The sequence below is a fragment of the Eptesicus fuscus genome, chromosome 6 (genome assembly GCF_027574615.1).
Source record: "Eptesicus fuscus isolate TK198812 chromosome 6, DD_ASM_mEF_20220401, whole genome shotgun sequence".
Taxonomy (NCBI): domain Eukaryota; kingdom Metazoa; phylum Chordata; class Mammalia; order Chiroptera; family Vespertilionidae; genus Eptesicus; species Eptesicus fuscus.
In genome coordinates this window covers 58,690,478-58,713,508 of record NC_072478.1, presented here as the reverse complement: position 1 = coordinate 58,713,508, position 23,031 = coordinate 58,690,478, and the positions used below count along the sequence as shown (strand labels likewise).

At 38.4% G+C, this 23,031-nt stretch overlaps 1 protein-coding gene across 1 annotated transcript in view; it reads right to left on the bottom strand.

Moving 5' to 3' along the window:
- Positions 1–23,031, bottom strand: part of CLGN (calmegin) — a 41,882-nt gene that overhangs the window by 16,852 nt on the left and 1,999 nt on the right. Inside the window, exons 2-5 of the mRNA XM_054717714.1 lie at positions 10,857–11,009; positions 7,680–7,753; positions 6,961–7,019; positions 3,011–3,152 (exon numbers count right to left, since the gene is read on the bottom strand). Coding sequence (XP_054573689.1) covers positions 3,011–3,152; positions 6,961–7,019; positions 7,680–7,753; positions 10,857–11,000 — 419 coding nt within the window. The 5' untranslated portion in view covers positions 11,001–11,009. The remainder of the gene's footprint in view (positions 1–3,010; positions 3,153–6,960; positions 7,020–7,679; positions 7,754–10,856; positions 11,010–23,031) is intronic.

Below are 23,031 nucleotides of genomic sequence, written 5' to 3'. Positions count from 1 at the left end.
ACCAAAAAGTTATGATTGGTTTAATGAATTTAAGAAAAAGAAAGAGCCGAAACCGGTTTGGCTCAGTGGATAGAGCGTCGGCCTGCGGACTCAAGGGTCCCAGGTTCGATTCCGGTCAAGGCATGTACCTTGGTTGCGGGCACATCCCCAGTAGGGGGTGTGCAAGAGGCAACTGATCGATGTTTCTCTCTCATCGATGTTTCTGGCTCTCTATCCCTCTCTCTTCCTCTCTGTAAAAAATCAATAAAATATAAATAAAAAAAAAAGATAAAAACTAACCCTAGCCGGTTTGGCTCAGTGGACAGAGCGTCGGCCTGCGGACTGAAGGGTCCCAGGTTTTATTTCAGTCAAGGGCATACGCCCAGGTTGCGGGCTCCATCCCCAGTAGGGGGTGTGCAGGAGGCAGCCGTTCAATGATTCTCTCTCATCATTGATGTTTCTATCTCTCTCTCTCCCTCTCCCTTCCTCTCTGAAATCAATTTAAAAAATGCATATATCTATAGATATAGATATAAGATATATATAAAAAAAGAAAGAGAAAAACTAAACAACAGAAACTAGTGGTAATTTTAATGGACTATTGTTTAAAATCTTTCTAAAAGAAACTTTAGTGATAACAGAGTAAAAAAATAGAATACAAAACTTTAATAGTCTGAACACAGTTAGTGTATACATTTTGTATTGAAAAGAACAAGAAATACAGTAACATTTTGAGTGATTATCTGAGATGCCAGATCAAGGTTATTTCCCCTCCTATTTTTACTCTGCTTTGGTTCTCAAGATCTCTACAATATGGTGACAAGTGTATACTTTGGAGTGAAAAAGACCTGAGATTTATTCTTGATTCTGCTACTTACTCTAGTGACTCTTAGGGTAAAAGTAAATTATTTAAGCTCTAAGTCTCTAGTTGCTCATCTATCACATGGACACCTGCCCATACCTGCACCTCAAAGGACTATCATGATGATTACCCTGTCACAGCAATGGGTTAATAAATGCTCAAAACGTTAGCTTCTCTTAGCTATTGTAAATAACACTGCTATAAGCACAGCATATATCCTTTCTGATTGGTGTTTCAGGTTTCTTAGGATATATTCCTGGAAGTGGGATCACTGGATCAAATGGGAGTTCCATTTTTAATTTTTTGAGGAAATGCCACACTGTTTTCCGTACTGGCTGCACCAGTTTGCATTCCCACCAGCAGTGCACTAGGACCCTTTTCTCCACATCCTTTCCAGCAGTTTGTTGATTTATTGACAGTAGCCATTCTGACAGCTAGGGGGTAGTACCTCATTATCATTTTAATTTGCATCTGATTATTAGTGACATTGAGCATTTTTTCATATGTCTCTTGGCCATTTGTGTGTCCTCTTTAGAGAAGTGTCTGTTCAGGTCCTCTGCCCATTTTTTAAACTGGATTGTTTGTTTTCCTTTTATTGAGTTATATGAATACTTTCTATATTTTGGAAATTAACCCCTTATAAGATGTATCATTGGCAAATATATTCTTCCATACAGTGGGTTCCCTTTTCACTTTGATGCTGGAAACAGCCCAAGTGCCCATCAGTAGATGAGTGGATAAAAAACAATAACTGTGATACATTTATTCAATGGAATACTATGCAGCTATAAAAAAGAAGGACCTCTTACCCTTTGAGACAACATGGATGGACCTAGAGAGTATTATACTAAGTGAAATAAGCCAGTCAGAGAAAGACAAATATCATATGATCTCACTTATATGTGGAATCTAATGAACAAAATAAACTGACAAACAAAATAGATCCAGAGACATGGAAGCTTGCAGCAGACTGAGGATTCTCAGAGGGAAAGTGTGTGTGGGGGTGGCAGTGGGGGGGTGCTTGGGAAGAGATAAACCAAAGAACTTACATGCATACATGATTAACCCATGGACATTAGACTATAGTGAGGTAGAGGTCTGGGGAGGGGGCGGGAGTGGGAGGAAGGTGTCAAAGGGGAAAAAAGGGGGGACACATCTGTAATACTTCCAACAACAAAGATAAATAAAAATCAAGGAGAAATAAAAACTAAATTTACTTGACTTCTTAAAAAAAAAAGAAACAATGTAAGTACAATTGTGCAAGGGAGTTTATTTTCTCATGACTAAAATTTTCTAAATTTCCTATATTGGTTTTATGAGTCAAAACTACCATTGCTTTCATAAATTATGAAAATTTATAAAATTATAATTAATATTATAAAAATATTTACATGAAGTTGTAATAATAGATGACTTTTAAAAGTGTTATGCTAGTAAGATTTTTAATGTTATATGTGAACTCAATCCTATAGTTTTCGTACCATGGTTAACTTTAAGATCTTGAATTGATATTAAAATTTTTAATTGATAAATAACATTTGAATATGTGGGCAATGTAATTTTCATTTAACTATATTCTTTTTTCTATATTATTAAAGTAGGCATCAGTTAATACGTCAAAAAATGCAAAAAAAGTTAGCTTTTGTCCTTTTTCATTTTTTAAATAAAGGACAGTTTGTTTTCCTCAAAGCTTTCTCCATAGTTTTATTTTAGGCAGTAGCTGTCAAAGAAATTCAGGTCTTTGAAGTCTATAAAGTAAAATAAATGGTTCACAATGTGACTTAAGTATACACATTCACTATTTTAGGTAAAATAACATAAAAAGAGATACAGCTTTATTATATGTGACTTGAGGAACAAAGAGCTCTATGAAAAGCTAAGAACAAGAAAGAGCAATTTGTAAATTATTTCTATAAATGTAAATATAGCTTAATTATCCTATTATGTCTAGCCTCAATCACTGTCTATTATTTTTAAATTAACCTTCTTTTCACTCAAAACCCCAGGGTGTTTGTGTGTACACATGCATTGTGTGTTTAAGTAAGTAAAACTGAAAAGGAAAATCTGGATTTTTTTATCCCACATTATAACCATTATAGTTATACTCACAAATCAAATTATATAAAATTAATATAAATTTAAGAAAATCTTTAAAAACATAAAACTTACTGAACTATCAAAGGGTTATCGGCAAAAACGAAGGGTTTTGCTAATGTAGCAGATATTGCATGATGCTTTGCTCTGGATTTCAACACCAGACCTCTGTCACCAGGCACTCGGTTTTCTTTCAGTTCTTCTATTTCCCATCTTCCTAAAATATAAAGCAGAGCAAATTAAACTACAACCAAAACACTGACTTAAAAATTATTTATCAGCAGTGATGACCGTTAGGACTGTTCTATGAAGGCTGATTTGGGAAAAACAAAGCAAATTTTAATATCAGAAAATAATATCTGCAACTGTATGTATGCCTACTTCTTTTTCTCTTACCAGAGAATGGTTTCATTTTCTTAGCTAAAATTGTGGAAACTAATAAATAACAAACACTTCAGTATCTGATTAAAGCCCTTTAAAAGCTGGCTTCATTTTTGGATTTCTCGGAAAAATTTTTTATCAATGAAATTACAAAGTATGCTGTCTCAACATTGTATTTTTTTAACTGAGATATTTTAAAATTACAGACGAGACAGAGAAATTCTTTAATACAAAATGTGCAGTTCGCCTCATTTTGAAACACATGGTATTCAATAGCTACTTTTCTTACTTTGCAGAAGTTATTGTGGGGATTTAAATATTAGTTTGAAATCGTATGTACAATGAACACAAATTGTATTCACCCTTCCCAGGCTAAGCCAATCAGCTCTCAGGCCTTTTGGACAAAAGAGCAGCAAGCACTGGATAGGCACTGGATAGGCACTGGATAAGCTCAAGCTGTACCACTGCAAAGCCTCGTTAGGCCCTCTCTGGCCGGAATTTCCTAGGTTTAAGGTCAGTAAGCTCCTGAAATTAGATTATGGGCTGCATACAATACCTGTAGCCCAAATGTTGTGTATTGGAATGTTCTCCTGTCCTCTTTTTAGAAAGGAAAATAACCAACTTATATTAATTTGTTCTAGTTTTGAAAATTGTAGGATTGCCTATTCCAAAAAAACTCAATTTAACAAAAATTGGCTATTTTCCAGCATTGTGCCAACGTGAAACATTAACAAGCATTTTTTAATCACTAATGCTTTCTATATTACTTTTTTTCTTTCTGAAAAAACCCACAAAGCAACTACCTGAACCAGGCTTATGAATCTGAGAAAGGTGTTTTTGGTCTATCATTCTGTAGACTTTATTGGGCTTTTAAAAATGCATTTTTTAAAGTTTTCAGGTTTCTCTTCCTTTCCCCCTCTAACTTGATTATACTATATTTTTCTAAAAAAGATTAATTTACATGATGTTACTTCTCTCACACTGATAACTTGTATTATCACTTCTAACCTGTTTTGTCCAAAACCAAAGGTCTTCTTTTAAGAAGAAACACCTTTATCTTTAGGATTTTAAGGATATATATGTGTGTGTGTGTATATATATGTACATATATGTACATATATATATACACACACACACATATATACTAATAAAAGGGTAATATGCAAATTGGTCAGGATGCCCTCACAGTAACAACTGAACAGCAGGCTGCATGGGGCGACAAGGCTGGCAGGGGGGTTAGTGAGGGACAACCAAACGACTGAACAGCAGGCTGCGTGGGGTGACCAGGCCAGCAGGGGGATGGCAGTGAGGGGCAACCAGGCTGGCAGCGGGGGGGGGGGGGCAATTGGGGGGTGACCAGGCCAGCAGGGGGGGCAGTTGGGGGCAACCAGGCCGGCAGCGGGGGCACCAAAGGGCGACCAGGCCGGCGGGGGCGGGGGGGCAGTTGGGGCGACCAAGCCAGCAGCAGAAGGGCAGTTGGGAGTGACCAGGCTGGCAGGGGGGGCAGTGATGGGTGACCAGGCCAGCAGGGGGGGGCAGTTGGGGGCAACCTGGATGGCGGGGGGGGGCAGTTAGGGGCGATCAGGCTGGCAGGCAGAGGCAGTTGGGGGTGATCAGGCTGGCAGGGGGGGCATTTAGGGGCAATCAGGCAGGCAGGTGAGCAGTTAGGAGCCAGTGGTCCTGGATTGTGAGAAGGATGTCTGACTGCCGGTTTAGGCCCGATCCCTGGGATCGGTCCAAAACCAACAGGTCCCAGATTGGAGAGGGTGCAGGCTGGGCTGAGGGGACCCCCTCCCCCCGTGCACGAATTTCATGCACCGGGCCTCTAGTATATATATATAAGAGCCTAAGCAACGAGCAGACCGTGCTATGACCACCAGGGGTCAGAAGCTCCGACCGGTAGCTATGACACACACTGACCACCAGGGGGCAGACACTCAATGCAGGAGCCCCTGAGCTGCAGTGACTTGGCAGCTTCGGTTCTTGGGTAATGCACCCAGAACCGGAGAGGAGGGAGCCCAATTCCGGGGTGTGTCACCCAAGAACCACCCTCTCTCTCGCAATCCAGGACCCCTCGGGGATGTCAGAGAGCTGGTTTCAGCCCAATCCCCGCAGGCCAGGCTAGGGATCTAGTTTTTGTTTTGTTTTGTTTTGTTTTATAGTTTTTTTTCTGTTTTTTTTCTTTTATTAAGGTATTATATGTGTACATATCTTACCATTGCCCCCCCCAACCCACTCCCATACATACCCTCACCCCCCAATGTTTTGCATCCGTTGGTTATTCTTATACTAGAGGTATCTGGAATTTATTTTCCTTCTACAATTGAAACTTTGTAGCCAGGAGTGAAGCCAAGCCCAGGGCTCCCTCCGTGGACGGTAGCCATTCTGTTGGGGTTATAATTGAAACTTTGTAGCCTTAAGCGGAGGCCTGGGCCCTGCCAGGGTGTGCGGAAAGCTTTGCTTCCCCTGTTGCCGGGGACAACCCTGGCCTGCTCTCTCAAGCTCCATTCTGCCACCATTTCTGTTTGAATTTGTTTACCTTCTATAATTGAAACTTTGTAACTTGAGTGGAGGCTTAGGCCTGGCAAGGGCAGGTGGAAAGCTTGGCTTCCTCTGTTACCTAGGAAACCTTGCTCTCTGTGGCTGTAGCCATCTTGGTTGGGTTAATTTGCATACTTGCTCTGATTGGGTGGTGGGCGTGGCTTGTGGGTGTGTTGGAGGTATGGTCAATTTGCATATTTGTCTATTATTAGGTAGGATGCATGCATTCAAGTCCTTCAGTTGATCTCAGATCTAGTTTTTAATAAAAGATTTTTAAAACTATGTTGCTTTTTCTTTGCAATTACGCACAGACACTTATCAGCTATGAAAAAGGTACCACCTAGCACTAGTACTACATGGTACCATTTAGTACCATGTAGACAATAACAGGTAATATAAAATCTGATATAAATAAAACTTCATAAAAGAATTTATATGGTTTCATATGATATTCTGAAAGCTGGTCACTTAAAGGGATTGGTATTTATGAAACATCTATTGTATTTTTATTAACTCAATCTGAAAAATTTAAATAGATCTATTCCCAATGTAAACCCTATATCGCAGCACTTAATGTTTTATGCCCATTTGCCTACTCTTAAAAATGTGAAAATGAAACTTACTCAAGTGGCACTTAAGAGATGCTATCATTGTCCGGTCTTTGTGGCTCAGTGGTTGAGCATCGACCTATGAACCAGGAGGTCACAGTCCAGGTCAGGGCACATGCCCCGTTTGCGGACTCAATCCCCGATGTGGGATGTGCAAGAAGCAGCCAATTGGTAATTCCCTCTCATCACTGATGTTTCTATATCTCTCTCCCTCTCCCTTCATCTCTGAAATTGATAAAATAAAAACATATTTAAAAAAAGAGTGAGAGACGCTATCATTAACTACTGTGAACACTAAATAGTCCTGCAAGGAAATCTGATATTTGTGGCTTAAGTATGGATTACCCAGGGACTCCAAGAAATACTGGAAAAGAGACAAAATACTGAGTGTTCTATTGTGAAGACTGAGGCCCCATGTACATATTTCAAATAAATATAATCTCAAAAGTTAGTGAACTATGGGTCATACTAGGAATATTTAAATAAACATTTTACCATTATATATGGAAGTCTCCATGTCTGTATCATCTTTCTTTGCTTTTGATAAAACCCACCTATAAGTAAAGGTAAAAGCAAATGTATAGCATTAAAAATAAAACCGCAATTTATAGATACAATGTGTATTAGAAACACAATAAAAGAATATCTAACAGTTACTTCTCATTCAAAAATAAATATTTAGAGGCTAAATTGGACACCTATACATCATCCTGCAAGGCTAGAGTTAAATCAGATTTGCTATTTGCAATCAGCTGTATGATCATGGGTAAGATACATTAAGCCTCCTTTTCTCACCTATAAAATGAGATAAAGGTAGTATTTACCTACCTATTTAGGACAGTGTCTGGCATATAATAATCAATAAGTAATAAATCTTATTATTTTACCATTATTTAGAATAGAAGAGTAAATTAAATTTGTCATGTAAAATTGTATTATTAATATCTGTCCTAAAGGGGGAAGAAAGTTATAAATTTTTACTTTATATTCATAATTCATTTGTTTTTATTTTCTTTATATAAATAAATAACCATTCAAGTTAAACATTTCTAACCATACAAAAATGTGTTAAGATACTGGTTTACACTGTCAAATAAAGCACTTTAAAATTTTTTTATAGTTCCATAGTAGGGGCAATTTTCATAAGCCAATAACCAATAATTTCAAAAAAACAAATCAACTCAAGGAAATCATTCTTTTGAATGAATACTCACCCAGCCAACCTTCCACTATCAAAAGTTTCTGTAAAATATACTCCTCCTATAGGTTGAGGTGTCTTATATTTAATCTAGAAAATAATTTTTTAAAATCTAAAGTTATTTATCTATACAAATATTTTAGTTACATAATCTCACTAGTTAAGAAATTATTATGTAATGGACATATAGGTAATACAGATATAAGGTAACATGGTCTCTAACCTCAAAACTTTGTATCCTGGTGATAAAAAGATACAAGAAAATATGAGAGATATGATGATGGGAAAAAAAATACTATATGTGCAAGGATATACAGAGGATACACTGATTCCTCTAACACAGAAGGAAGTAATAGAGAAGGCCTCATGACACAGTTGACATGGCCTTAAAAGAATTCTAACAGGTTATAATATTTGGGGATATAAATCATTAGAAGCAAAATAAATAGCACAATAAAAATACATGGATAAAGAACTTAGTAAGCATGTAGGCTAGTTTAAAATTGACTCTTAAATTTCACTGATATGTGACTAGAGAATGATGACACTGTTGAAAAATTAGGAACCTATAAAACAAAACTATTCACTAGAGAAAGCACTGCAAAGCAAATTATCTGTAGAGCTGCTCTGATGATGATCACGAGGGATGAGGTGGTGGTGATAGAGATACGGTGGCCTTTTAATCTTCACCATACTTCAATGAGAAAAGTACTATTGTTGTGCCCATTTCATGTATGATGAAACTATAGGAGAGAGACAAAGTAACTTGCCCACCGTCTTCCAGTTAGATACAAGTCCAGGCTGTCCTACTCCAAAGCTTATACACTTAACCGCTACACTATATAGAACATACCAACAAAAGAACTTACAAGATTAAAGATAATTTACTGACAAATTATCAAGAGATAATTTGAATTGATGATGAATTATTAAATTTTGCCAAACCTAATAGATCTGGGTCCTTTCTGAATCAGCCTTAATGATTTTATTTGTATGACTAGTAGCCCATTTGCACGAAGATTCGTGCAATAGACCTTCATTCACCTGGCTGCCTTCACCAGTTTTCTGCCGGCACCGGGGACCCAGGCCTTGGCTGTGGCCACCGCCTTCTGCCTTCTTTCAGGGTCGGGGCTAAGCCCCAGGTGGTGGCCTTGGGCTCTGCCGCACCCAACATCCCTGCTAAGGATCGCAGGAGCTGACCCCCAGTGGTTTCCTGCAATCCATGCAGGCTCCCCGCTGGTGCCCAAGGCCGGGAAAGCCTCCGCCCGAGGCTTTCCTGGCCTTGGGCTCGGCCACACCCAGCGTCCCTGCTACAGATCGTAGGAGACGACCCCCTGGTCGTTGCCTGCGATCCGTGCAGGCTCCCTGCTGGTGCCCAAGGCCGGAAAAGCCTCCGCCCGAGGCTTTCCCTGCCTTGGGCTCCGCCACACCCCAACATCCCTGCAATGGTTTCCTGGTGGGCATGGTTGGTGGGCGTGGCTTGGTTGGTGGGCGTGGCTTGGGCATAGCGAAGGTGCGGTCAATTTGCATATTTGTCTATTATAAGGTAAGATTAGTTATGAGATGTTTTCTCTTAGCCTTTAGAGAAAAGGATGTAGAAGTACTTTTTCTAGTTTCACTGTCCCTGTCCTGTCCTAATAGTATAACATTTCTTGTCTGTTAAAGGAAGAAAAATCAGTAATTAACCAGTTAACTGCCACGATATTTTGAATTTAATTTAAAAAGGTCCGCCACTAGCGTCTATAGACGCTTATGGCGTACAAATGGTTAAACAAGATTCCACATAATTACCAACAGGGTCAAGATTCTGCTATCAAAATAGTCAACCGACTATGAAGTTACCTGCTCTCTCTGTTTTTGGCACAAGGGAACATTGCGCAATGGAGTCACAGAGGCCTCGTTCTTCTGTTAGACCACCCTTTACATCACCAGCAGTGTATTTTGCCCTTTATTTATACTTTATTGTATCTTGATTACTCATGCCATACAATTAGAAGGGTCAAAAATCAAAACTGTTCTTTCCCGCTTTTTATCACCTTTTCAAATTATCAACAACTATAGTTAAGAGGGGTAGGTATCTGCCAATTGGTTTGGAGTGTTTACCTCCAAAGGCCCTGTAGTAGCTGTATCTAACTCAGTCATTAGCACTTTGATTACTAGTACTTACTTTCTGTGGTTCATAAAACTAAGTTTTAAAAGAATGTGCTTGTAGGGCTTACAATTTAACTGGAGAGTGAATATTTACATTAAACAGCTGAACAACACTTGCATTTGCAAATAGAAACCTCTACAATGAGTCTATAACAACTGCATATTACTCTCACCCTTTAAGCACAGCTGGCACAATACAATTGATGCTCTCTCACCATCAAAAATATTTCTGAAAAATGTCTCATTGTCCTTATATTATATACTAGAGGTCCGATGCACGAAATTCGTGCAAGGGGCTGGGCCCGCACAGCCACAGCGCCTTGCCTTGGCCCTCATAGCCCTGGCTTCATCCAGAAGGTCGTCCGGAAGGATGTCCGGAAGGTCGTTCAGCTGTCCGGTCTAATTAGTATATTACGCTTTTATTATTACAGATGAATAGTCCTCAATGTGAAAGCTCTTACGGATTGTCAAGACATAAAAAAACTCTGCCAAGTTTTTCAGACTCCTGTTAGTTACCACCTCACAGCACATCTTATCGATGCTAAGACAGAAACACAGTTGAGCTTGCTAACTGCCGACCTCATCATCACTTCCCTTTCTAACTCATCCTCCTATTTAGTACTTGTTTTCCTTCAAGACATGCACAAAAAAAGCTACTTTACTTTACTCCTAGGAGAACTGCAAATAATACTACCTTTTCTTTTACCTAAGGAGAGCTGGCAGTGTCAGAAATAAGACTGAAAACCTTTCTCTTAGCTAGAAGCACTTAGTCCTCTTTAGCCAGTGATGAACTCCTCCTATTTTCGTAGTAAAAACCTTCCCCATATTTATTTGGTAATAAAACCATGCTAAGTACCATGCACAAATTTCTTTAGTTCACGGGCACTCTAAAACACAAAGCAACAAATAGTTGGGGGAAAGCATGTTTTTCTACTTACTTAGAAAATGAAGACTGTTTTGACAGAAATAAATCTTAGGAGATTAGTCACTCCTATATATCATGTAAAGAAATAATTTACAACTGATTTCTCAATAACCTTACCTCTGAGGAGAGTTCATTTTCATTAACATCAGTCTCTTCTGGATTTTCATCAAAGTCTGTCATCTCAACATTATCATCCATGAATTCTGCATTAACTGAGATGCATAAAATGCCCAAACATAGCCAAAAGCCTTGGAAATGCATACTGGTTATCTGTGAAATTAAAAGTTATTAGTGAAAATAAAACAAAGTTCTGAAAAAATATGTGTAAGTATACTTACAAAGAAATCATTTCTCCTTAATACCTCCTTTATTTCAGGATGGCTTTTAAAACAAATCATTAAGAAAATTACTTAAATTATGTTTTGACCATGTGAAAAATACCAACTTTCAATCTCACAGGATACAGATTCTAGAGCCTACAGGCCTGCCTCTAAAAACAAAGAGCCAGTGGCACAAATCTCAAGATACAGATAACAGTGATCACCAAACTGAAATAATAAGTGCACCCCGTTTTCTTTCCTAAATGTTTAAGTTGCTTTATTTATTATAACATTGTATAAGTGTATAAAAACATACTATTGGAAATCTTATCATTATAAAGCCAAAATACATTGATAAACACCAAAAATTAAAGAAAAAGACTTTTATCACAATTTAATGTGATAGTCTTTGGCTGAAATCAAATCACAGCTTAAAAACCAAACAAATATGGGACACTTCTATTACAAAAACATTCAGCTGAGTAAAAGAAGCCAGTAATGAAAGATCACAGATTATATGTTCCCATTAAAAAGACAGGCAAATCCAGAGAAATGGAAAATAGATTAGTGATTACCTAGGGAAAAGAGTGGAAAGAAAGGGTTATTGGATAGAAAGATTTGGACGAGAAGGAAGTGTGCTGGAAATGTTCTAAAACTGGAATATGGTAATAAATGCATAACTCTAAGTATTTTAAAATCCACTGACTTTCACACATTAAACTGAAGGTGCAAATAATGTATCAATAAAGCTGTTTCTAAAAAAGAATCATTAGGCTAGACAAAGTTTTTTCTCCATATAGTTAACTGATTAAAACCCTTTCTATTGCGATCAAAATGTGGCATGGATGTGTGGGCTAGTTTACCTTGGTTTCTTCTAAAGATCATTGGCTCTAACTCTAAAGTTGAAAACCATGAAAACACATGTTTTTTTAAATCAACACGGATCTACCATAATATGAACATTCTCTATTAAAAGGTATGTTAATGACACCATCTTTATGTTCAAAGACAATAAAAAGTGATGTATGCTGTCATTTGTTAGAAGAGTTTCAGCTCTCTGGAATATAAGAAGGAAGTGTAACTTGGATAGGAAGTAAATGAAGGAGGGCAGTGTGACTCAATAACAAGAAATTTTATTTCTTAAAATTTTCACTTACTGGCACAGAAATGAGTATATTTGCAAATTGCTTATTAATTGTTAATAACTCTAAAAGCTTCATTGTTCTAAAAATTTAAGAACCTCTCATGATTTATACATTTTAAAGGTGTTTTTCTTGACTATCAACAACATTTGAGTAAAACAGAAATGCGTAAATTAATAATAGCAGTAATAATGAACATTAAAATCACTTTAGACCCATATCTTCTTCAAAATGAACACATACTTTAGGTTCTTAATAATTAATTTGTTGGGGATAAAAATGTTCTAAGTGCTTTGAATGAGCTCTGGTGTACTGGCCCGCCATGGAAGAATTAATGGGAAGCCCAGGAAATAAACAGGGTGGACATTAGCACCTCTACTCCACAAACTGGAATCAGAAAGATTTTAAAAAGTGGTCAAAGTCACATGATTAGAAACCATCCAGAAACATTACATCAACGTGCCATGCTACCTCTTATTTTAATTTTACCCACTGCGTTATTATATGTTTACTGATAAAGCAATGGAAAGAAATCACAAAAATGTTAACAGCATGCATTTTCAAACCTCCTAGAAATTTCCAAAATTTAGATTACTAGTAGTATTAAGCTATGAAGATATTTACCCAGAAATAGCCATATCTACCTTACTACACAAGTGAAATACTTAAGAATAAACTGTAAGTGATCCCAAACTGTTCTGTAGACAATGCAGTTCTGTAATAGTCTCCAGTAAGAAAATTATATATTCCAAGGTTGTTGTTGCTATTTACTCTTTTTTATAAAGAAGTAGAAATATAAACCTAATAGTTTCTGCTTAATTCTTCAGTGTTCTATCATTATTCAGTGATACACCAGCTGACAATTGAGAATTACATCATGAAGTTCAGTGTATTACTTTAAAATCTATTACACTATGGTGTGAACATGCCATCAAGCTCCAAACAAAACTGTGAGGTTTGTCACACATTGGTTTTTAAAAGAAAAAGATATTGCTGGGCTTGGAGCCTTGAAGTAACTAATCTGTGCAGTTTAAATTTTTTTTTACCTGATATTTTTATTTTTTATTATTATTTTTTAATTTAATAAATCTTTATTGTTCAGATTACAATTGTTTCTCCTTTTTTCCCACTATATCTCCCCACCACCCGGTTCCCACCCCCCCCTTTTGCCCTTACTTCCCCCCCGCCCCCCCGCTGTCCTTATCCATAGGTGTATGATTTTTGTCCAGTCTCTTCCTGTACCCCCCGCACAGACACCCCTTTCCCCCTGAGAATTATCAATCCACTCCCATTCTATGCCTCTAATTCTATTATATTCACCAGTTTATTCTGTTCCTCAGATTTTTAATTCACTTGACTTTTAGATTCACTTGTTGATAGATATGTATTTGTTGTTCATAATTTTTATCTTTACTTTTTTTCTTCTTTTTCCTCTTTTTAAAGAATACCTTTCAGCATTTCATATAATACTGGTTTGCTGGTGATGAACTCCTTTAGCTTTTTATTATCTGTGAAGCTCTTTATCTGCCCTTCATAACTTTGCTGGGTAGAGTAGTCTTGGTTGTAGGTTCTTGCTATTCATCACTTTGAATATTTCTTGCCACTCCCGTCTGGCCTGCATAGTTTCTGTTGAGAAATCAGCTGATAATCATATGGGTGCTCCCTTGTAGGTAACTAACTGTTTTTCTCTTGCTGCTTGTAAGATTCTCTCTTTGTCTTTTGCCCTTGGCATTTTAATTATGATGTGTCTTGGTGTGGTCTTCTTTGGATTCCTTTTGTTTGGGGTTCTGTGTGCTTCCTGGACTTGAAAGTCTATTTCTTTCATCATGTGGGGGAAGTTTTCATTCATTATTTCTTCTAATAGGTTTTCAGCATCTTGCTCTCTCTCTTCTTCTGGTACCCCCATAATTCTGATGTTGGTTCGCTTGAAGTTGTCCCAGAGGCTTCTTACACTATCTTCAACTTTCTGAATTCTCCTCTCTTCTTGCTTCTCTGGAGGAGTGTCCTTTGCCTCTTTGTATTCCAAATCTTTGAGTTGATTCTTGCATTCTTCTAGTCTGCTGTTGGGTCTCTGTATAATATTTTTTATTTCAGTCAGTGTATGTTTAATTTCTAGTTGGACCTTTTTCATATCCTCGAGGGTCTCATTAAATTTATCGGCTTTTTCCATGAAATTCTTGAAAAACCTTATAACCGTGGTTTTGAACTCTATGTCCAGTCGTTTGTTCTCTACCATTTCTTTCGTTTGGGATCTGTTTCCTTGCCTCCTCATTTTCGCTGCTTTCCTGAGTTGGTTGGGTAGCTTTGTGTACTAGGTGTCTTATTGGTTCAACGGGTCAGCCTCCCAGTTACCTGAGGTGGACACTCTTGGTGTACCCCTTTGTGTACTGTGTGTATAGCCTTGTTGTAGTTAAGTCTTGATTGTTGTTGGTGTCACTGGGAGGAATTGACCTCCAGGCCAATTGGCTGTGAGGACCCGCTGTATCTATAACAGGAGAGTTGCTGTGCAGGAGACAGGACTTGTTCCAGTAGGGCTTTGGTGCTCACTGAGTCTGCCTCTTGAATGTGTCCCTTATGAGAGTGGTTGAATTCTGGTGTTGTCTCACACCGACCACTAGATACCCTAGTTTCTAGATCTCCAATGGAGTGCAAGTCAGCTATACTCTGAGGCCCCCCAGCAGGACCTACAGCAAGAACTAGTTTTCTCCTCTTTGCTTGGGCGGTTTTGGAGCAGTCTGACTGGAGCTGCAGTTAATTTGGTTAAGCTGCCACAGAACAGGCCATTTATATGCAAAAGCCACTGTGTGGAGGCTGGGCGGGTTTGTAGAATATGCGGGGTGGGGTCTCAGGGTGGGGCGGGGTCTCAGGGCGTCACTAGGCTAGGGCCTGGCAAACGGCGATGGCTGCCGTCAGCCGTCTCTGCCTTTCCACGTTTCCAAGTCCCTGCGCCCTGCGCCCTGCGCCCTGCGCTCCAGCGCAGTAAACACTGATTGCTGGGCGCACCTCTGCAAAAAGTCACTCTCACTTTCCGCCCCGAAGGCAGAGAGTCCAGCTTCTCCCCGTAGGCATCTGGGTCCCCCACGTGTCCCCAGAAACTGGATTTCAGAGTGATTGGGAGCTTGTCTCCCTTCGGGTTGAAGAAAAGCCGCGCGTCCAGTCGCCCGCCACCAGCCCGATTCGCGCACCTCTGTACCTCAGCTTTTCAGCATTTGTGCTCCTTTCTCTCCTTAGTTGTAAATCTACCACTTAGTCAGCTTTCCCGTGGTTCTGGGTGGTAGACGTTTTGTCTTTTAGTTGTATTTTTGAAATTGTTGTGCGAGGCGGCAGTTTAGTTGTTTAACTTTGTCGCCATCTTGGTTCCTCCTCCCTTAATTTTTTTTTTAATTGTGGTAGAATACACATAACATACAAGTTATAATTTAAACCAGTTTTAACTGTTCAGTTCAGTAGTTGTATAACAATTCACACTGTTATACAACTAATCTGCTGAACTCTTTCCATCTTGTAAAACTAAAACCATATGCATCAAAGAACTCCTACATTCCCCCATCTCCTAAGTCCCTGGCAACTACAATTCCTTTATTAGTTCTAACAAGTATTTTGGTGTGTGTGTGTGTGTGTATGTGTGTGTGTGTGTGTGTGTGTGTGTATGGAATCTTTAGGTTTTTCTACATATAAGATCATGTTACCTGTTAATAGAGATAATTTTACTTCTTCCTTTTCAATTTGGAGGTCTTATTATTTCTTGCCTACTTGGTCTGGCTAGGACTTCCAGTACAGGTATCCCGTTTTCAAAAAGTGGGGGGTACCCTTTGCTTTACACCAGTTTGACTTGTGAAAGTTTTCATAGGAAAAAAATCTACTTTCAGATAGTGGGGGAAACATATACTATGTTGAATAGAAGTGACAAAAGCCAGCATCCTTATTTTGTTCCATATCTTAGAGGAAAAGTTCTCAGTCTTTACCATTGAGTATGATGTTAGCTTTTCATACATGGCCTTTATTATTGTGAGATAGTGTGTGGTTTTTTTGTTCATAGTTTTTAAGTATCTATATATATATAAAACTCTAATATGCAAATAGACCGAATGGCAGAACAACCAAACAACCAGTTGCTATGACGTGCACTGACCACCAGGGGATGCGCGCAGAACATGGCAGGCATCGGCTGTGGCAGGATGGTAGAGCAGGTGAGCAGGGGCACCAGACCAAGGCAGGGCACCGGTCGCTGTCATGGGGGCGAGCCTCTGGTGGTTACTGAAAATTCTTTGCTCCCGCACGCCATGGTCCTCCGTGCACTCGCCCTGGGCACTGTCAACGGGTGTGAGCGGGGCTAGCGCCATCAGTGTGTGGGAGCGGCGGCAGTGGGAGCAGGGCTGCTGGCAGACAGGGGACCGGGGGCCATGGTGGGAGGGACTGGGTAAGGGCACGGAGAATGGGCCGAGACCTGCCCCTGTGCCCACCGCAGCCTTGCGGTCCACAGTTCCTTTCAAGGTGCACAGATTCGTGCACTGGGCCCCTCGTTTTTTATAAAAGGGTGCTGAATCTTGTTAAATCCTTTTCTGGATGAATTGATAATCATGTGGGGTTTTTGTCTCCATTCTGGTAATGTGGTATCTTATGTTGATTGATTTTCATATGTTGAACCATCCTTACATTCCAAGAATAAATCCCAGGAAGACACTTCGTCATTTTAATTGGTAACAATTTTTGCATCCCTATTCATTAGGGATATTGTTCTGTAGCTTTCTTATAGTTTCTTTGTCTGACAGATATCAAGTTATTGCTGCACTCATAGAGTAAGTTTGGAAGTGTTCCTTCTTCTTTAATTACTTGGAAGTGCTTCAAGCAGACTGGAATTAATTTTTTTTCAATGTTTGATAGAATTCACCAGTGAATTGGGAGGTTTCTGATTACTGATTCAATCACCTTCTAGTCTGTTCAGATTTTCTATTTCACCATGATTTAATCTTAATAGGTTATGTGTGTCTAGGAATTTGTCCATTTAATCTAGGTTGTAGTTTGTTGGCATATCCTTACCAATAAAAGGCTAAGTAGTCATCACACCCTCATGTGTGATGCCCTCACACTGTCACAAGATGGCTCCATGCGGCTTCTGCCGGGCTTCGCAAGGCCCTGTGCACCAGCTGCAGAGGCAGGACCCCCGGCTCCAGCCTACCTCTTTGGGGCGACCCATCAAGGAGCCCCAGATGGGTGGGCGGGGCCTACCTCTTTGGGGCGATCGATCACGGGGCTCCCGCACTGTGGGAGGGCACAGGCCAGGCTGGGGGACCCCCCTCCCAAGTGCACAAATTTCGTGCACCGGGCCTCAGTTAATTGTTCATAATATTCTCTTTATAAAATCTGTAGAAATGTACTCTCTCATTTCTGATTTTAATTATTTGAGTCTTCTTTCTTTGCTTATTTAATCTAGCTAAAAGTTAGTCAATTTTGTTGATCTTTTCAAAGAACCAACCCTTGGTTTCACTGTTTTCTCTATTATTTACCTATTAGAGGCTCGATGCACAAAGTTCATGCAAGAGTAGGCCTTCCTTCCCCTGGCTGCCAGCACCGGCTTCCCTCTGGCACCTAGGATCCGGGCTTCCCTCCGGCACCCGGGACCCAGGCTTCCCTTGCAGCCCTGGCTTCATCCGGAAGGTCGTCTGGTCTAATTAGCATATTATGCTTTTATTATTATAGATGACCTATTCCATTTATCATGTAATATTTATTATTTCTGTCCTGCTGCTAGCTTTGGTGTTTCTAATTTCTTAAGATATAAAGTTAGTTTGTTAATTTGAAGTATTTCTTTTTTAATATAAGCATATACAGCTGTGAGTTCCCCTCTTAGCACTGCTTTCACTGTATCTGATAAGTTTTGGCGTGTTTTTTGTTTTGTTTTGTTTTCATTTATATCAAGATATTTTATTATTTTCTTGTGATTTTGTCTTTGACTTTTTGGTTGTTTAAGAGTGTGGTGTTTAATTTCCACACATTTGTGGATTTTCCTGTTTTCCTTCTGCTACTGATTTTGGTTTCATTATATTGTAATTGAAAAAGATGCTTTGTATGATTTTGATTTTTAAAAAGTTACTGACATGTTTTATGGCCTAACATATGGTCTATCTTAGAGAATATTCCATGTGCACTTAAGAAAAACATGTATTTGCATCAATATTCATAGAGGGTATTGGTCTGAGGTTTTCTTACAGAGTCTCTGTCTGGTTTTGATATCAGGGTAAAGCTGCCTCATCAAATGAGTCTAGAATTATTCCCTCCTCTTAAATATTTTAAAAGAGTTAGAGGAATATTGGCATTATTATTTCTTTCAATAAATTGGTATCCATTTTTCTTTCTGCTGTTATTAGGTGGAGTGTTCTTTATTTGTCCTAATATGTCCAAATAGTTTATAGTACCAGGTGTATCGGATAATAATGTGGATTTTGTAATCAAAGAAAACACGATAATTTCAAGTGAAACATCAAAAGTGCTTTATTCAAAGTAATGTCCATCGCTATCTACACATTTCCCCCATCTTTCAGGTAATTTGTGGATACCGTCCCAATAGAACTTTTCTTGTTTTGAGGCAAACCATTCAGAGACCCAATTTTCCACTTCTTCGTATGTTTTGAAGTGCTGCTCAGAAAGTGTGTGTGTCATCGATCGGAACAAGTGGTAATCTGAAGGAGCAAGGTCTGGTGAATACAGCGGGTGGGTTAATACTTCCCAGGCAAGATCTTTTAACGTGTCTTTAACTGGTTTTGAAGTGTGTGATGGTGCATCATCATGAAGCAAAATTACCTTGCCGTGTCTTCTGGCACATTCTGGTTGCTTCACGATCAAAGCATGGTTCAAATTGATTATTTGTTGTCAGTAGCGATCAGTATTAATGGTTTCACCTGGTTTTAGAAGCTCATAATACACCACACCTTCCTGATCCCACCAAACGCAGAGCATTGCCTTCTTTCCGAAGGGATTTGGCTTTGCAGTCGATGTTGATGGTTGACTGGATCAACCCATGATTTTGTGCATTTGGGATTCTCAAAATAAATCCACTTTTCATCGCCAGTCACAATTCAATGCAAAAAAAGACTTTCTTTCATGCCATTGAAGCAACATTTTACTGATGACTTTTCAGTTTTCCATTTGTCTTTCGTTCAGTTGATGTGGCACCCATTTTCCTTCCTTTCAAATATTTCCCATTGCTTGTAAATGATCGGAAATTGTTTGCTGAGCAACATTTAATCTTTCTGCAAGTTGTTTTTGAGTTTGACATGCATCTTCATCCAATAATGCTTATAATTGTTGGTCTTGAAACTTTTTCGGTTGACCTGGATGTTCTTTGTCTTTCACATCAAAATCATCACTTTTAAAGCATTTAAACCAGCGTTCACAAGTATCTTGAGATGGAGCATGTTCACCATAAGCTTCCCAAAGTATTCAGCAGCACTTGTCTTCAAAATAAAGTAATGAATTAAAAGTTCCCCCAAATGCTCTTATTTTTGGCACGAAATTCGACATTTTTAAGCATAAAAATATCTATGATGTTAACACCTTCAGCAAATTTGACATATGAAGTTTTGAAGCTTGCTGTCAATACAACAAAATAGCATACATATCAAATCGCATATATATCAACATATGTGTAACTCCATCTATTGGGAAAAAATCCGCATTATTAACCGGTACACCTGGTATTGTTCAAGTCCTCTATTTCTGTATTGATCTTTACGGTTGTTCTGAGCTATGCAGTTTTAGTGCAGCAAGCATTTGTTTATACGGTATAAGATAAAACATTTAGTGATGCTACCATCTTACCTCCTTATAAACATATAAAAGATAGCAAGCCCAAGCTTCTATGCCTCTTGTGTATTTCTCACCATACAAGTTGCTAAAATCACCAAAGAACATTTGTGCCTTCATTTTCATGCATCATTGATCTCATGTAAGTTCTCTGCATTGATTCTGGGCTAATCAATAACAAATTAAAGTATAAGTAACTTTGTCCATTGAAATACCATTCTCCCTAATATTTTGAAACCAAGACCAAGCAGACTAATATACTTCAAAGAACTTCACCAACATCACCTAAAAGCCTTAATAAATTTCCACTGAGAACTCCAAATCACAAACTATAAAGTGCAATTCATTTATTAGTATTGAAGTAAAGCTCAATTCCACAGCAGAGGTAACTAGACCACTAAAAATAAGACAATCACAGGATCCCCAATATTTGTTGTAAAGTGTGAGAGAGATTGCTAGCTGATCACCAAGTTGTTTTTTTCTTTTTCCAGGAGACAATACTAGATTATATTTTCTTTGGAGTTAGGTGTGAAGTGGAGTTAAGAGGGAGACCCAGGAAAGCTTGTTTTGCATTTCTACTCTTGGATCTGAAAGCCTGAGAGCCAGAAGAACCAATAGTATAAATTCCAGTCTGAAAGCCAGCAGGCTCAAGACCCAAGAGGAGCCAACGTTTCAGTTTGAGTCCAAACACAGGAAAAGACTGAAGTACCAGCTAAATACAGGCAGGAGGGGTTCTGTTTTTGTTGTTGTTCTATTCAGGCCTTCAACTGATTAGATGAGGCCCACCAACACTGGGAAGGGCAATCTGCTTTACTCATTCTAACATTCAAATGTAATCTCATTCAAAATCTCCCTCACAGACACACCCAGAACAGTGTTTGATCAAGTATCTGGGCACAGTGTGGTTCAGTTGACAAATACAATTAACCATCACAGCCATCCACTCCTCAGGAACACCAGAAACCATGTGAGGCCTCTGAGGTGGCTTTTTAAAATTTTTAATTTCTTAGAATTACATTTATTAATACATTTGTTAATGAAAACTGGGTATATTTTCCTAAATCAGAAGAACCTAGAAACAATAAAAATTCCTTAAGAAATACAGCAAAAAGTGGGAACCATAATAGCAGAAATAATCACTGGAAATACAACTTTCTGGAGGTTTAGGCAACAAAGTGCTACAAAATACCCAAGGCATCTGGATCTAATGTTATAAAAGTGAGAAACTACTGAAAGCCTGGGATTAGTGAAATGATGAGAACTGAAATCCTGAATATGTGAATAAATCTGCACTGGGTTTTAAAACCATAGCTACACACTAAAGTTAAAATTGACTAAATAGCATCATTTGCTAATTTTTTACGTAAACATTATAATGATCCATTTCTTATTTATTTAGATTATACTATTTCTACATAGTTCTAAAACAACAGCTTGGGGCAGCTTGCAAAAAACAAAACAGACATATATATAAGCTCACCCAGCACTGGAATTCTCTATCATGTCTGTATTCATAGTGTCCCAAAGAGTGCTGGAACATGATAAATAGGAACATATACATGTTTATGAAATAAATGAATGAATGCATAAATGATGGGGGGAGGGGAGGAGGGAGAAGGTTCCAGGAAGGAAGGAAATAGGTGTTTCTAAGCAACCAACTAGGAGGATTTTCTCTTAGCAGCACGGCAGCAATAAATTTAGTGTAAGGGTTTCTAAGCAATTGGGGAAAAACAGAAATAAAATGAGGGAGTATTCACTAGAAAAGTCTACAAGCTCCTTAGAGGTAAAAATCTTTCTGGAATTTAACTCCTAGAAAATTTTATGAACTGAATCCTTACATAATAGATGTTTTTATGGTTTTATGACAGATAAATAGTTATGGAAATGCTTCTGATATTGGTCCTCTAAAGTTTATTAGAACATTGTTAAAACTTAACACAATGAAGGCATTTCTATAGAGTAGAAATATAATGGTCTAGGAAGTTTGCTGTTTTATGCTCTGGTTTAATATGGAGAATTAATCATATTTTAAAATTCTACTCTACATTTATGAAAAACCGTCTCTGATTATGAGTTATTCACAATCTTGCTATGGACATGCTGCATTTGAACAACTCAATTCATAATTTGCTTTTCTAGAAAAGATAATAAACAGAAAAAAAGTTTTGTGTTACTACATCACAAAAATAAAAGTGGACAAAAAAAATTCACTTGGAAGGGTCACAAATGAGGTGGAGAGGCAGGTAACAGTGACGCTGTTGGCAGGCAGCCTCTTCCAAAGAAGCTGCAAGACGACTTAAAATGCAGCTGTTTTCTCAGAGAAGGAAATAGCACGCTACAGAATGTATTCGTTTAGTGATAGCTAATGTTTCTAGAAATTCAGGGGAGCCTAGCCAGTAGGTAATAAAATTCATCATTCACACATATTTGTGATCATCAATTATGTGCCAGGCATGTATCAGACACTAAACTTACAGTAATTAGCAAAACATGCTTGGCTTCTAGCTATAAAAGCCAGCTAAAACTCTCAAATCTTATTCACAGTTCAGAGGTCACTTCCTCTTTAGTTTCAAATCATTATCCATCTTCAAGGATATCCCAAAGCTTCCATTAATTTGAACTTGGTTTTTCCTCCCAAGCCTGCTTCTCTAGCTCCTTAATTCCCTTCTCCCAGTAACTGCTCCTCCAGTCAACCATTATCTTAAAACTAGTCATTGGTAACTAAATACATTTGGGTATTTCTTAAACGTTTCTCTCTGTCCCCATGCCACAGCCTTAAGGATGGGAAAAGAACCCGTGCTTTCTGAAAAGGAGAACTCCCACTATGCCTCTTCAGTTCCAGTCTTGCCAATCTTCAAATCCATCCTCCACCTTCTAGCATGAATTTTCTTTTAAAAAGCAACTCTTATTTTGCTGTTTATAAAAATGTTCAATAGTTCTCTGTAGTTCTCAGCATAAATTCTGCCCATTTAAGATTCATTTTTGTCATTCTCTTCAACACTCGCCTATTTAACATATTCATGCTTT